Source organism: Cebus imitator, unplaced genomic scaffold, assembly GCF_001604975.1.
Source record: "Cebus imitator isolate Cc_AM_T3 unplaced genomic scaffold, Cebus_imitator-1.0 Scaffold92, whole genome shotgun sequence".
NCBI lineage: Eukaryota > Metazoa > Chordata > Mammalia > Primates > Cebidae > Cebus > Cebus imitator.
In genome coordinates this window covers 6,886,582-6,900,128 of record NW_016107407.1, presented here as the reverse complement: position 1 = coordinate 6,900,128, position 13,547 = coordinate 6,886,582, and the positions used below count along the sequence as shown (strand labels likewise).

Here is a 13,547-nt window from a genome sequence, read left to right as displayed (position 1 = left end):
GATTGATGTCACAGTTCTCATAGTCAAACGTTCCATTCCATTAGTGCTTTGCCAGCTGAAATGCTGTTTTTCGTTGTGCTAACGTGACTTCTTTCCCATGCCACACGTAAACTTCACTACCAAAATCAAACACCAGTACCTGGGAGAAATGGCACAAAAGAATTTGTTAACTTCAAGAATGTGCAACAGTTGAATCAGGGTCTCTGTTGCCAGCGAGTCAAACGCAGGAAGACAGAAATCCTAAGGGGGCGACCGGTACAGACACAAAAAGGCCATGAGATCTCANAAGCAGCACACAGGCACATGAGAAATATCACTCAGAGGCCAATCATCGCTTTCCCAGAACAGCTCTGGGGACAGGGACAGGAAGGGAGAGAGGGAGCCAGGAAGCCTTGACGTGCAAGTCAATTTCTACAGGTGAACATCAGCGGCCTCGGCAAGGCTAGGCTGTTAGGGATTCGGCCTGACTTCTTTTCCCCCTCTGTGGTTTACTTAGTGGCTCTCAAGGACGCATGACTGGAGTGCCTCACTGCACGCGTGCACACAGCAGAGGGCACACAGGGTGTGCTGGGGAAGCTGGCTCCCGCAGGGCTGCCAGCCAGCCTCTTTCAACTGGAAGAAACCACGAGCGCTCACTAACCTGCCGTGCTCACCATGAACTTCCACTTGACCACATAGGCGTCCCCCTCGTGGAACTGCCCGATGCTCTGTTTGGGGAGCCTGCTATAGTCGAATTCCAGGATGTGCCAGACATCCACGGAGACACTGGTGATCTCAAACTGCCTCCTGTCGTGCCCTTCCACCAGGCCATAGCCACGGCCGACGTTCACCCCGTCCAGAATGGTGCCCACTGTCGTCTGGGGCATGGACACCATCCGCGTCACGTCGTACGGCTTGACGTCGGCCCTGGGGTCTTCCTACAGGGGAACATGGAGGTTGCCTGTTTCCACAGCCATTCCTTGTCATACTCAACGCTGCTTCAACTGTTCATGGGACAGCATAAAAATACAGCTTCCACACTCTGTCCCAGGATGTTTAACTGCAGTGTGGGAAAGGCTGCATTTCCAGGAAGACTCTGGGAGGTCTGAACACCCATCGCCACAACAGCACATGGATGCCCGAGAACAGGTGCAAACCAGACTCTTCACCTCCCGGAGTCGGTTTAGAACTGGAGGCCAGTCTGCTGTTCTCGTGAGTCCAGGGAAGGCTTCCCAGCTTTAAGGATGTGTGTGTTTATGTTGATTAAAAAAGTATTTTAGTTGACACATTTTTATGTGTACAATTTGATATGCTGATACAGGCATCTGTTTTATGGGGAGGGGGTGAGGGAAGGAGGGGGCAGAGGGAGGGTTGGGAGATGTTGGCCAACAGCACAAAGTGACAATCAGAGCGAGGAACGAGCTGCTTTTCTACGGCACGAAAGGCAACTGTCCCCAACACTGTATTGCATATTTCAGAACAGCTAGAAGAGAAGATTTGAATGTTCTCACCACAAAGAAATGATAAATCTGAGGTGATGGCCACGCGAACTACATGATTTGATCATTTTACATCAAGGCCACTTTTGCTGGGACCCGAACCAAGCCCCGAGGTTGAGTCCTGGTCGCTGGGATACCTTGTGCTGGGCAAGCTCCCCAGGGTTCTTCTCATGTGGTCGCTTCAGTTCCGTCCAATCCAGAAACTTCTCTTTAAACAAAATCGTCTCATTGTGTTCAGTAAGTCTCCCAAATATCGCCCACTCGGGCCGCCCCTGTCCTTTTCTGCAGGGTGGGGGTTGGGGGGTTGGGAGAATAAACAGGAAAAGAACAAAGATTAAGCCAAGTTAAACAAAGGAATCTAAAACACAGCGGCTACTGGAGAAAACCTCAAAGCACATAAGTGGTATATAGAACAAATGGTTTATTTTCCTGCATTTTACCAAATTTTGTTTATTCTGAAGTCTTGCAAAGCTTTGTGTCCATGGAGTTTTACATGTGCCTGAATATGACATTAGCCATGTCAGGACTAGACTTTCCTTACATTCTAGCAAGTCCTTTCTTTTTGTTTGTTTTTTGAGACGGAGTCTTGGTCTGTCACCAGGCTGGAGTTCAGTGGCGCCATCTCGGCTCACTGCAACCTCCGCCTCCTGGGTTCAAGCAATCCCCCTGCCTCAACCTCCTGAGTAGCTGGGACTACAGGCATGTGCCACCACACCCAGCTAATTTTTTGTATGTTTAGTAGAGACAAGGTTTCACCATGTTGACCAGGATGGTCTCCATCTCTTGACCTCGTGGTTCACCCACCTCAGCCTCCCAAAGTGCTGGGATTACAGGTGTGAGCCACTGTATTTGGCCTTTTTTTTTTTTTTTTAAGAGATAAGGTCTTGCTCTGTTGCCCAGGCCAAAGTGCAGTCACATGATCATAGCTCACTACAGACTCGAACTCGGAACTCCTGGTCTGGAGTGATCCTCTTGCCTCAGCCTCCCGAATAGCAGCTGGAACTGCAGGAACTGCAGGTGTGAGCCAGTGTACCTGACTAATTTTTGTTTTTTAAATAGGAGACAGGGGTCTCGCTATATTGCCCAGGCTGGTCATGAACTCCTGGCCTTAAGTAATCCTCCCTTCTCAGTCTCCCAAAGTACTGGGATTACAGGTGTGGGCCACGTGCTAGCCAATTCTCGTTTTTGGGGTCCACACTGGGTGGGCATTTCAGCAAAGGCAGCGTCAGCCGGCAAACCTTACTTGTCTACTTTAGCCACCCAGTCACCTGCAGACACTAACCAAGTTTCCCTCCTATTAACAGATGTATGGAAGAGGCAGCTCCCTTCCCCCTAATTCTCTACTCATTTATATCATGTTACAACAAAGCTCTCCGGAGTACGAAGATTCTTTGGTCACTAAACACACTCATAGATCACGAAGTACATTTTTGCACACTTATTTCTAGGCCACTGGCCAGGGCAGCAGCTGAGGGGAGCACAGAGAGACAGGAAAGACAACAGCACAGCCCCACCTGGAGCTCTTGTGCGGGTTTGGGATTTCAGAGTTTGCTCTGTACCCAAGGATACAGGTAATTTAGAAAAAGGTAGAGGCGAGAAGATACACGTGCTATGGAGGGCATGGCCCTGGATTAACATGCATGATCTCTCATCCCTCCTAATCCATCTTCACTTGTGAATCCGGCTCGGGATACAAGACCCCTCAGAGCAGCTGGCCCTGCTGCTCCTGTCCTGCTGTGCTGCCTCGGTTGCTTCCTGCTTGGTCAAGCCCACAGCTGCTGATGTCACAGTTGAGGCACATCAGAAAGGCTGCTGGATTCAAAGAAAGCTGCAGGATAAATCATACAACACAGACACTTCTATCTCTTGTGGGACTTTAGGAACCAAACATCAGCACCTATGAAAAATGCACAGCGGTCTTGAAAGGCTGCGGTCTTTATCAGGAAATACCTGAATGAGAGTCTCTTATGTCAGTCCTCCTCTGCAGGCTTGCTAAGATGACAGTCAGAAGGGCTCTTGGCTTCTGCTTTAGGATCTGTCGTCTATGTTTTGAAACATGAGCAAGTGGCGTGCCAGATTGCAGGGTGAAGGGTACGAACCTGGGGCAGGAGCCAGGTGTGTTTCCCCACCCGCTTCCCTGACTACAGCCGGAAGTGGGCTCAGTGTTTCAGCCTCATTTGCTAAGAAGGGCGGGGTGTGTAATCCTGGCTGTACCTTAAAATCCCTGGGAGCTTTTAAGACATACTGACACATAAGCTCTAACTCACATGAATCAAAAACACATCTCTGGGGCTGGGCTTAGCAAATGCTAAGCTTAGCAAATGAGCCTTTGTTTAAAGGCTCATCAGGTGATTTTCTCAGAGACATTGAAAACCCATGGGCTAGAAGCTCAGTCATTCACTTTCAGCTGTGTGATTAAGCCACTATTAAACACAACTGGCATCACAGAGTTTGTGCTTTAGCCTGTTTTTTTTTTTTTTCTTTGCTGTACCAAAAAAATCTTTTGAGCTGCAGTTACAGTCCTTAAAACACCAGTTGTCACTATCCTGATGTTAAATGTGCATTTGCTTAAAAAGGACTCTAAAATTTGTCACACTGCTGTAATTTTTAATGCTTTCCATAATGATTAATTAATAAGAAAATTAATAGCTGGATTTTAAAGCAGGAAACTAAGCAGGAAAGTTGCAATTCATATACCAGGTCAATGGAAAACATTAAAATGTAGTTGTGTGATGCCCAATATTCTATGCCGTTTGGTGGTTCATTGGTTTCCAATCTATTATAATGGCACACATAGTTAAAAAGCACTACTTATTTTGGTCTGATAGTTTAAAAAAACAATTCTTTGCCTGTAAGAATTCTTTTTCTCATAATCATAATTTTAGAGTTTTCGCGTATTCTGTTGAATTGGCAAAATGGCTTTAAAGAGTCCAGTACATGTGGGAAATATTAAAATCACAGTCATTATTTTAATACCATCTCCTCCCCATCTTCCCTTCCCAAAAAGGGTAAAGTCATCAACATCATCTGCTGCCAAGTAAATCCTGGAATTCCAGGGCGATGCTGGGAAGGTGTGAATTAGAAGCAGCATGTTGCTTCTGCACCTTCACATCAGTGGCTGAATTCCAGATCTGGTGAAGCCTTTCAGATCCGCATGTGATTTGTTTAAACAATTGCTGTTCATCTGCCACAGCAGCACCTGGAGTGCCGCAGGTGGGAACTTGCAGCATCGCCTGCTCACTTCAAATAATCAACTATCACATAAACCTCTTCCAGAAGACTACAGCATCCATATTTCTGCAGTAGTTGGATAAAAGTAAAAGAAGTGTTCCTTCTGTGAATATTCACGGTCCACTGCATATAATGGTTTATGAAAAGTGAACCCTATAAAGAGCGAGAGTAGAGGACTGCGGTGAGAACAGAGGATCGAATGGAATCTGCCATCCTGGGCGGTGGCAGGGGTACCTGGGGATCAGCGGATTGCATTCTCCAGGATCCAGCGGATTGATGTCACAGTTCTCATAGTCAAACGTTCCATTCCATTAGTGCTTTGCCAGCTGAAATGCTATTTTTCGTTGTGCTAACGTGACTTCTTTCCCATGCCACACGTAAACTTCACTACCAAAATCAAACACCAGTACCTGGGAGAAATGGCACAAAAGAATTTGTTAACTTCAAGAATGTGCAACAGTTGAATCAGGGTCTCTGTTGCCAGCGAGTCAAACGCAGGAAGACAGAAATCCTAAGGGGGCGACCGGTACAGACACAAAAAGGCCATGAGATCTCAGCTGGTACTGCCCCACCAAGCCAGCCTCTGCCCCGGGGGTGTGATTCCTCCTCCCAGTGTCCTAAGTGGCTGAGATAATGTTCCCTCCTCTTGTGATCCACAAGAGTTGTGTAAGCATGTCTTCCTAAGTTCTTTCCTTCCTCCCCCTCTCCCGTTCCTCCCTCTCTCATGTGCTCACTCATCCACTTAATATATACACAAAGGCTCCTTCACACACCAGGCACTGAGGGTCCAGTGATATCTTCTCTCCTGTACACAATTCCAAGATCCTTAAGGGCAGGGATCAGATCATAGCAATACACACAGGAGGGGTTGATTACTAAGTGTTTGCTGAATGAATACCTGAACATAGTGCTATTTCTATTTTCATGGTTCCTTTTATTCTTTCTCTTAGAATGATTTCTCCCTTCATTTCCAGCAATTCAAATTTTGCTTAACTCTAAACTCGGCTCAGTTTCACTTTCTATGTAAAATTGTTCCTGAAGATTTCTTTTTCTGTGACATTTTTCCTAGGTAAATGCCAATACATATCACACAGCCACCCTCGCTCCAGATGACATTCCTCCTAACGCTCTTCTGCCCAGTTACACTGAAGGGCCTTGTGTGTCTTCCACCTTCTCGACACTTAGCAGACTTAATGGGACTGGAAATGTATGTGATTAACCAGTATTTACTGGCGTGACAGGACAAAAGCAAGCAGCACATTAATTGGCAAATCCACAAATTATACATACATGCATCTATTATTCCTCAAACTAAGGACTGAAAAATATTTTATTATAATGTTTATGCAAAGTGCAAGAGATAGGGCTAAGTAATATTTACATTTTTCGTAAGGTATAAAAGCTTTTAATGATCCATGCTGTCTGAACAATATTCTGGATTCCATATTAGCATTTAAGATTTCAGTAATGGGTTGAAATCACAAATATCCTTTAAAAAGCTGTAAATGATCTACAATGAGTACTGACACTGGCTAACCTTATTGGAAACTTGCTATCTAATTTACTGGGCAGCCTGTGCCGAGTGCTTTTGATGTGCTTTGTCATTGAAGGGCAGAGCCCACGGACTGTACCTCTTTGGGCTGCAGAAGGGAACACTTTGGAATTTTCCCCCAGTAGTCGTCATCAGGCACAAGTTTGTCATCCATGAGGCGGTAAATGCAGTTAGTTTCTATTATGGCTGCTTCATAGAGTTCATCTTCTTTTGGGTCTCCAGCAGCTTAGGGATAAGAACAACAGGAGAGCATCACATTTTCCATTGCAAAGTAGCTGGTTTAGAATGAGTTAAGGGAGAAGAAAGGAGATTCACGTCTTGTCAATCTCTGAAGTACAATAAAGTCTTACACTGGTAACTGGTTTGGCCGCCCAGAAGCTTCCAGAAGTCTTTGGCTGCATGAGTGTGTGTATTAATTCCTTCTTCAATGGTTTGGATATAAGTAGCTCTACAACCAAGTTCCCTCTTTGTCTGAATTAAAGCTGCAAGTTCTGAAGCCTAAAAAAAGAGAGGAACGCATGACCTGGTAGAAAAGCCCTTGGCTAGACAGAGTGGCACATGTCAAAACCAGAGAGGGAAACAGAGTGCGCCTGAAAGGAGAGCCTCGTGACCACGGGGGTGGGTGGATGCTGGTTACTGGGTATTTTCAATGACCTCAAGAAAATGTAACTGAAAGACCAGGGAGCTTCAATTCTTTAGAGCAATAGTTCTCCATCATCAATAGGTCACATTTGACACTTTTAAGAAGCACTCATTCTTTGGGCTTTACCCCATGACATTCTCATTTAATAGGTCTATGGAAGAACTTCAGAGCGACCTGAGATAAAGGACTTCAAAGTGGGGCCAGTTCCTTTTCTTACACAGGAGTAAGAAGGAACCCAGGACCTAAATGCTGGTGGTGTAGGTCATGGTCCTAAAACATCCCACTCAAACGTGTAATGAAATCTTGTTTGAGAGACATTCAGGAAAAGAAATACCACCTATCCCTTCTCACTTGAACGCAACACCTGGCGTTTGAGAAGCTTTGTGACCGACACCAGGAAGAACACTCTACCAGTGTGTAAAGGGGACATTTGCTACAGCATTTTTAGTTTCCAGATACCAACCTTCGCCTTTTCTATGACGTTTGCAAACTCTCCTACCCACAGGAAGCAGCAGTGGGGAGAGAGCAGGAGGAAGCAGTCCCCGCTGTTGAGCGCTGAGGCCCGAGGCTCCACCAGCCTGGTCTGCACGTGTCTTCTTCCTGAACACAAGGCAAACAGTCACTGTCTTCCCAGACAGAATGGGGAGGTCACTGCCTTCCCAGACAGAACGGGGACAGGACGCACCCCACATCAGAAGCCTCCCTGCTGCAGACACTTTTGCTTCTAAAGAGTCTCATCTGCTAATAAGAGTTCCCATGGCCCAGGGTGGCAGCAGGAGGATTTAGAAAGGGCATCATGACAGCACTAGTGACCCCTTCTCTGGTTCCTGCTTTCCCAAATGTCACCCGCTTCTCAGGACCATTATTAGTGTTACATGTGTGGGTGAACTGAGGCTCCTCCTTCCAGGGAAATGAACACAGGGGCTCCTTTTCCCCTCCTTCACTCCTCGCCTGGGGCCTTTCTTGCCCCTGGCCACACCCTGCACTCGGTTACATCTGTGGCCTCAGCAAGGGAAGCCACGCCCTCAGGAAGGGTCTGATCTTCCCGTGGGGAGTTTCCACTGTGAACCCTAGGGGCCTCTCCACTGGAAGGAGGGAGGCACGGCCTTCTGTGGCTTTCAACACTTTCTCCAAAGTATTTGTTGATTTTGAGCTTTCCACAATTACACTGACCATGTAGTCTCTGGGTTAGGACTCAGGATAGAGATCGTTTATTTGAGCTTGCCACTAGTTTTTTTAAAAAACGCAATAGGACAGCGGTCCTGCAGAAACACGTGGGAAACCCTCCTGGAGGGAGGTATTTCCTCCACTCTCCTTTCGAGGATTCATCTACACAGTGGCCACCAGGGGGCAGCCGAGTCTCCTTCCTCATGGCCAGCGCCCCCCTGGTTTGTCTTTGAAATCTCCCCTGCCACGGACAGGAGGGCACTGGAGTGGAATGCAGGGGGGCTGCATCTGTTCAACCTTCCCTTGATTCCTTCTCCAAGCTGTGTCCTCCTCCTCCCTGGTTCTGTACTGACTCGGGGAGAACGGGGTAGGGAGCAGAGAGCCCCTCTGATGACGCAGGGCACCTCTGGTAACTGCATGAATGTGTAGCTAGCTGCCTTGTGGGGCGCGGGGCATCAGGAGCAAAAGCCGGGATTCTGGAGTTGGGGACGTGGGTTCGAATCCAGCTCTGCCACCCAGCAGCTGCTGGGACCCCAGACACGTTCCTGCCTCTGGAAGCCCTGGTGGGCAGAATACTTCCTACCTCATGGAATCTGGGGAAGCTCAAGAGGCAGGAGGTTGCATAGCAAGGAACACACAGTAGGTTCTCAAAAAACGTAGGTTCCTTTCCCTGCACAGGTGATGAATGAATCAGGACTCCTCGGGTGACCACACAGAAACCACGGGCCCTGAGTCACTGGGCCCAGGTGCTCTGAAATACCTTTAATCTGCAGCAGCATCAGCCTCTTGTAGGGCACGGCGCTGTTGTTAGAGTTCTGTTCCGTCAGGTTCACGCTCCGCAGGCTGACGCTGCTGAAGTTTTCTTTACTGGCTAATCCCGCCAGGGTGACTTCTGAGAAGGTGGAGTTGGAAGACACTGGGCGGGCTGAATAAGGAAACACAACGCAGAAGGTCCAGGTACAGCGACAATATTTACTGTCAGAAATCATTCACAACCGACCCAGCACCTTTGTCTTTTCAAGTTAGTCGCGAGAGGGAAACATATTCAAGTTCGATCAAATGTGCAATTCAATGCTTAACCACCGTGCTGGGAACTAAACACAGCATCGAGAATATAAACGGCTTGTTGGTAAGTGTCACACCTCACTGTGCAGAGGGACGAGAACTGAGACGACGCGGACCAGCTGCTTTAGCACAAAGCCAGGAGCTGGATGCACTTGCTGCAGTTCCACTGAAAGCTGTTCTAAATCCTAACAACTTTTACATGCTGGAATGTATAGATGCCGGTGACTGTTAGACATCTGTCACCAAAAGCCTTTATACATAAAGAGAAAAAAAGCAGACACTCTGTAAGGGATGATTAGGTTCCTAATCTTTTCCTAAAGGCAAAGTAATCAGTCAGATGATACCTTGAGGTCTTCTGCTCTGAGAGTTACTATCGTAATTATAAGATGGGTTTTCAGTGCAAAACAACAAACATCTATGGGTCAGTCAGTCATCACCAATTTAAACCCTGAGGTCCCAAAAGTGGAGGCAGAGGAAACATATGTACAATCCATGCCAGCCAGGCGCGATGGCTCACGCCTGTAATCCCAGTACTTTGGGAGGCTGAGGCGGGCGAATAACAAGGTCAGGAGATCAAGACCATCCTGACCAACATGGTGAAACCCGTCTCTACTAAAAATACAAAAAATTAGCCGGGTATGTAGTCCCAGCTACTTGGGAGGCTGAGACACGGGAATCACTTGAACCCAGGAGGCAGAGGTTGCAGTGAGCCAAGATTGCGCCACTGCACATCAGCCTGGGTGGCAGAACAAGACTCCATCTCAAAAAAAAAAAAAAAAAAAATCTGTGCCAACAAACCTTCATTTCTCCAACTTACTGTTTTAAAAAATGTATATGTAGCCAGGAACGGTAGCTCATGCCTGTAATCCCAGCACTTTGGGAGGCAGAGGCAGGCAGATACAAGGTCAGACGTTCGAGACCAGCCTGGCCAACATGGTGAAACCCTGTCTGTACTAAAAACACAAAAAAATTAGCTGGGCGTGATGACATGTGCCTGTAATCCCAGCTACTCAGGAGACTGCAGCAGGAGAATCGCTTGAACCTGGGAGGCAGAGGTTGCAGTGAGCGCAGATCACACCACTGCACTCCAGCCTAGGTGACAGAGCAAGACTCCCTTCCAAAATAAATAAATTCAAAAAAATGTATATGTTGGAGACAAATTCGGAAGTTTATTTCAGTGGGATTAGGTTTGAAGAAATAGAATACTACTTGTCAATGCTGTGATTTTGATATACACTTTTTTTTTTTTTTGAGAAAGGGTGTGGCTCTGTAGTCCAGACTGGAGTGCAGTGGTACAATCAGGGCTCACTGCTGCCTTGACCTCCCGGGTTCAAGCCATCCTCCCACCTCAGCCTCCTGAATAGCTGGGACCACAGGTGAGTGCCACCACACCTGGCTAATTTTTGTATTTTTTGTAGAGATAAAGCCTTGCCATGTTTCCTAGGCGTGTCTCAGACTCCTGGGCTCAAGTGATCCTCCTACCTCTGCCTTCTGCAGTGCTGAGAGTACAGGCATGAGCAACCATGCACAGGCTGAAATATACTTTCTCAGTAAACCAGTTATAATGAAAAGACTCAACCACTTCGGCTAAATAGTATATTTCTAAGACAAACATTAGGAAACTGGTTTATGAGTGTTATGGGAAAATGAAAATTATAGCAAGATTATCTCAAAAATCAAGACTATGCATATGGTCACCTCAAACCAAGAAAACCACTGTTTCAGAATGATGGAACCCCACATTACTGGGCAGATCAGAGCAGCATGGCTCAGCCTACGCTGAGGGTGAATCTGGAGTCCACCTACTCGCCTCCATCCACCGCCCCCAGGCAGCTCCCTCCAGCTCACATCCCAACTCTGAGAAGTTAAGGTTCCTACCAAGTACAATTTGAAAAGCACTGGTTATGTGTTAATGAATAATATAAAAATCTAGGATTAGAAACACCAGTGATTTGAGCCATTTTACTATAAGAGATCAAATGACTTGCTCTTGAATAAGATTAAATGAAGAATGACTGTTCAGGATCTACAGAGCTGAAAATGGCTGAATTAACATACTCAGAAATAGCCATCTCTTCTCAATTCCAGAAAAAAAACCAATAAAACAGGAAAATTTGTAATCAGGCGCAGTGGCTCCTGCCTGTAATCCCAACACTTTGGGAGATCAAGGTGGGAAGATTGTTTAAGGCCAATAGTTTGGGATGAGCCTGGGCAATATAATGAGATCCCAGTCTCTTAAAAACAACCCCCAAAAAAGAAAACCCTTTTTGGATAATTTGAATTAACCAACTGAACAGGGGATACACTCTGGGAGAATTTCCATGAGAAATCCCTCAGTTCTAGGTAAGCGTGCACACAAATGTTCATATTTATTCCTTTTTACTTCACGAGGGTTTCTGAGCACCATTATTGGCCTTCACAGGCAGAAAACCAAGACATGATTAAAGCAACGGAAGAAGCCATTCCCAAGCACGGGAGCAGGCAGGGATTTCAGATACTCACTCTTTTCTACTTTCATCCGCTTTGACTCCATGAAGGCAACGTTTAGTCTCTGCTCAGTGTATTCCTGAAGGAGATCTTCTCTGGCCGCCAGCATTTTCAGGGGGTTTTTGGAGGCCTGAACCCGGCGCTTGGGCCTGACTGCCCGCTTGTGCTCGGCCACAGAAGACGTCAATCTGCGGATGGAAGCAGAGCGCGGTCCCAGTCTGCGACACCCCCACGCCTGGTGACCTGCAGGTCTTGGTCTCCACAGTGTATTTCCTGATTTTGTTACAAATCTTGCAACTCCTCCCCCCCACTGCAACTCCCCTGAGATGGACTTGTAGAATCTTGGAGAAGGAAGAGGGATGCAAGCCCACTGAGTTCAAACCCCAGCCACGCCCGGATGCCCCCACTCACTCATGCCCCTTGGTCTGCCTAAGGGTGTAGAGTACTTCCGGGCAGCTCGAGGCTCTGCTAGACAGCTCTGGGGGTCTGGGAGCTCCTGCCTCTCCTCACTGCACCCGTGCACACATCCTCATTTTCGCTTTGGAATCACACTCCCATGTCTACTTGTCTGTCTCCGGCAAGCCCTTCAGGAACTTGCAGACCACGGCTCCTTGATGTGATCCTCTCTGCTCAGACTAAACCTTCTCCCATGCCATAGCTTTTGGTCTCCTTGCTGTCCCTCCATGACTAGCTTCCACACAACTCACTGCCCCCTCTGAAAAATAACCACTCTTTGGAAGAATATATTGAAATAAAACAGGCCCGCCACCATCTGTGACCACCCCACGTTCTCACAACTCTCTGGGGTGGAAAACCAGACTGGGGGAGGTGAGCAGACCGAGCTAAGTGATCTCCCGACAGGCCCCTGCTGCCACTGTCCACCTCCGACTGCACGGGTCTCTGTGCCCGAAAGGCCTCTTTACGTACCATGGTGTCACATGTGTGTAAATATACATATATATTTAAATTATGACATACACCAGTTTAAACAGTGACATTGAGAAATAGTTAAATAGCTAGGTGTGCAAATACCCAAAATACTATTTTCAGGTGGCAAATAGCAAAAGCTTTATTTTTTATGGTAGGAAATTAAAACACGCAAACTGAAATATACAAAGAATGTATCAGGAGCAGCTTGTAGAAATGGTATGATATGTCACTCTGACAATTTCGCAGGAAAGACCAGATAGATGTAGTGGACTGCCGTGGGTGTGGCCTGTCTAGCATGCCCTCCTCTGCTTCTCCTAATAACATCTGGATTTTCCTTTGTGGAAACTCTCTGTGTCCCCACTGTGGCTCTGGAGGGAACTCGGAGACCCACCTTTAGCCAATCAGCATCTTCTATCCCACTGGCCACAGTGACTGATTTAGGGATGGACTCGGGCTCACGTTGAAGCCAAGAAAATCAAACCTGGACCTTCTGCTGGGACTACTGGGAAGAGAAGCTACCTGTGCCCGGCTGGCCAAGGAGGCAGCCTTGTGACTCCACAGCTGGGGTGTCCATCTGCCGCCAGGCCACTGCCTGACGGAGAGTGAGGCCAGCCCAAAGGAAAACAGCCAAGACAGACTGTTCTGAGGGGCTCTAGAACCCGAGCTCACATCCGCACTTTTCGGCGAGTGAGCCAGTAAACCCCTGCGCACTTTTCTTTTTAGCTCAAGTCGGTTTGAGTTGGGATCTTTTTCCTGGCACTTGAAATTGAAGGAATCCTAACACCATAATCACTTTTCCTGGTTGGTTTAGTCATTTCCTGCGGGAAGAGAAACCCTAAGTCATCGCGGAGAAAACCCTCAGAGCTATTGATTTCGTATATGATTAGAAGCTAAGTAACATGCTTACTGATTTTCTAGTTAGCTGTACTAATTTGAGCCCATCTCATCCAAATATTTTTGCACAGTTATAAGAATTCAATATGTTAAACGAAAG

At 47.1% G+C, this 13,547-nt stretch overlaps 1 protein-coding gene across 1 annotated transcript in view; it reads right to left on the bottom strand.

The window, feature by feature from the left end:
• Positions 1–13,547, bottom strand: part of SVIL (supervillin) — a 117,563-nt gene that overhangs the window by 26,034 nt on the left and 77,982 nt on the right. Inside the window, 8 exon segments of the mRNA XM_037740950.1 lie at positions 641–917; positions 1,616–1,760; positions 4,944–5,119; positions 6,341–6,486; positions 6,612–6,759; positions 7,368–7,504; positions 8,832–8,996; positions 11,639–11,811. Of these exon segments, the coding sequence (XP_037596878.1) occupies positions 641–917; positions 1,616–1,760; positions 4,944–5,119; positions 6,341–6,486; positions 6,612–6,759; positions 7,368–7,504; positions 8,832–8,996; positions 11,639–11,811 (1,367 nt within the window).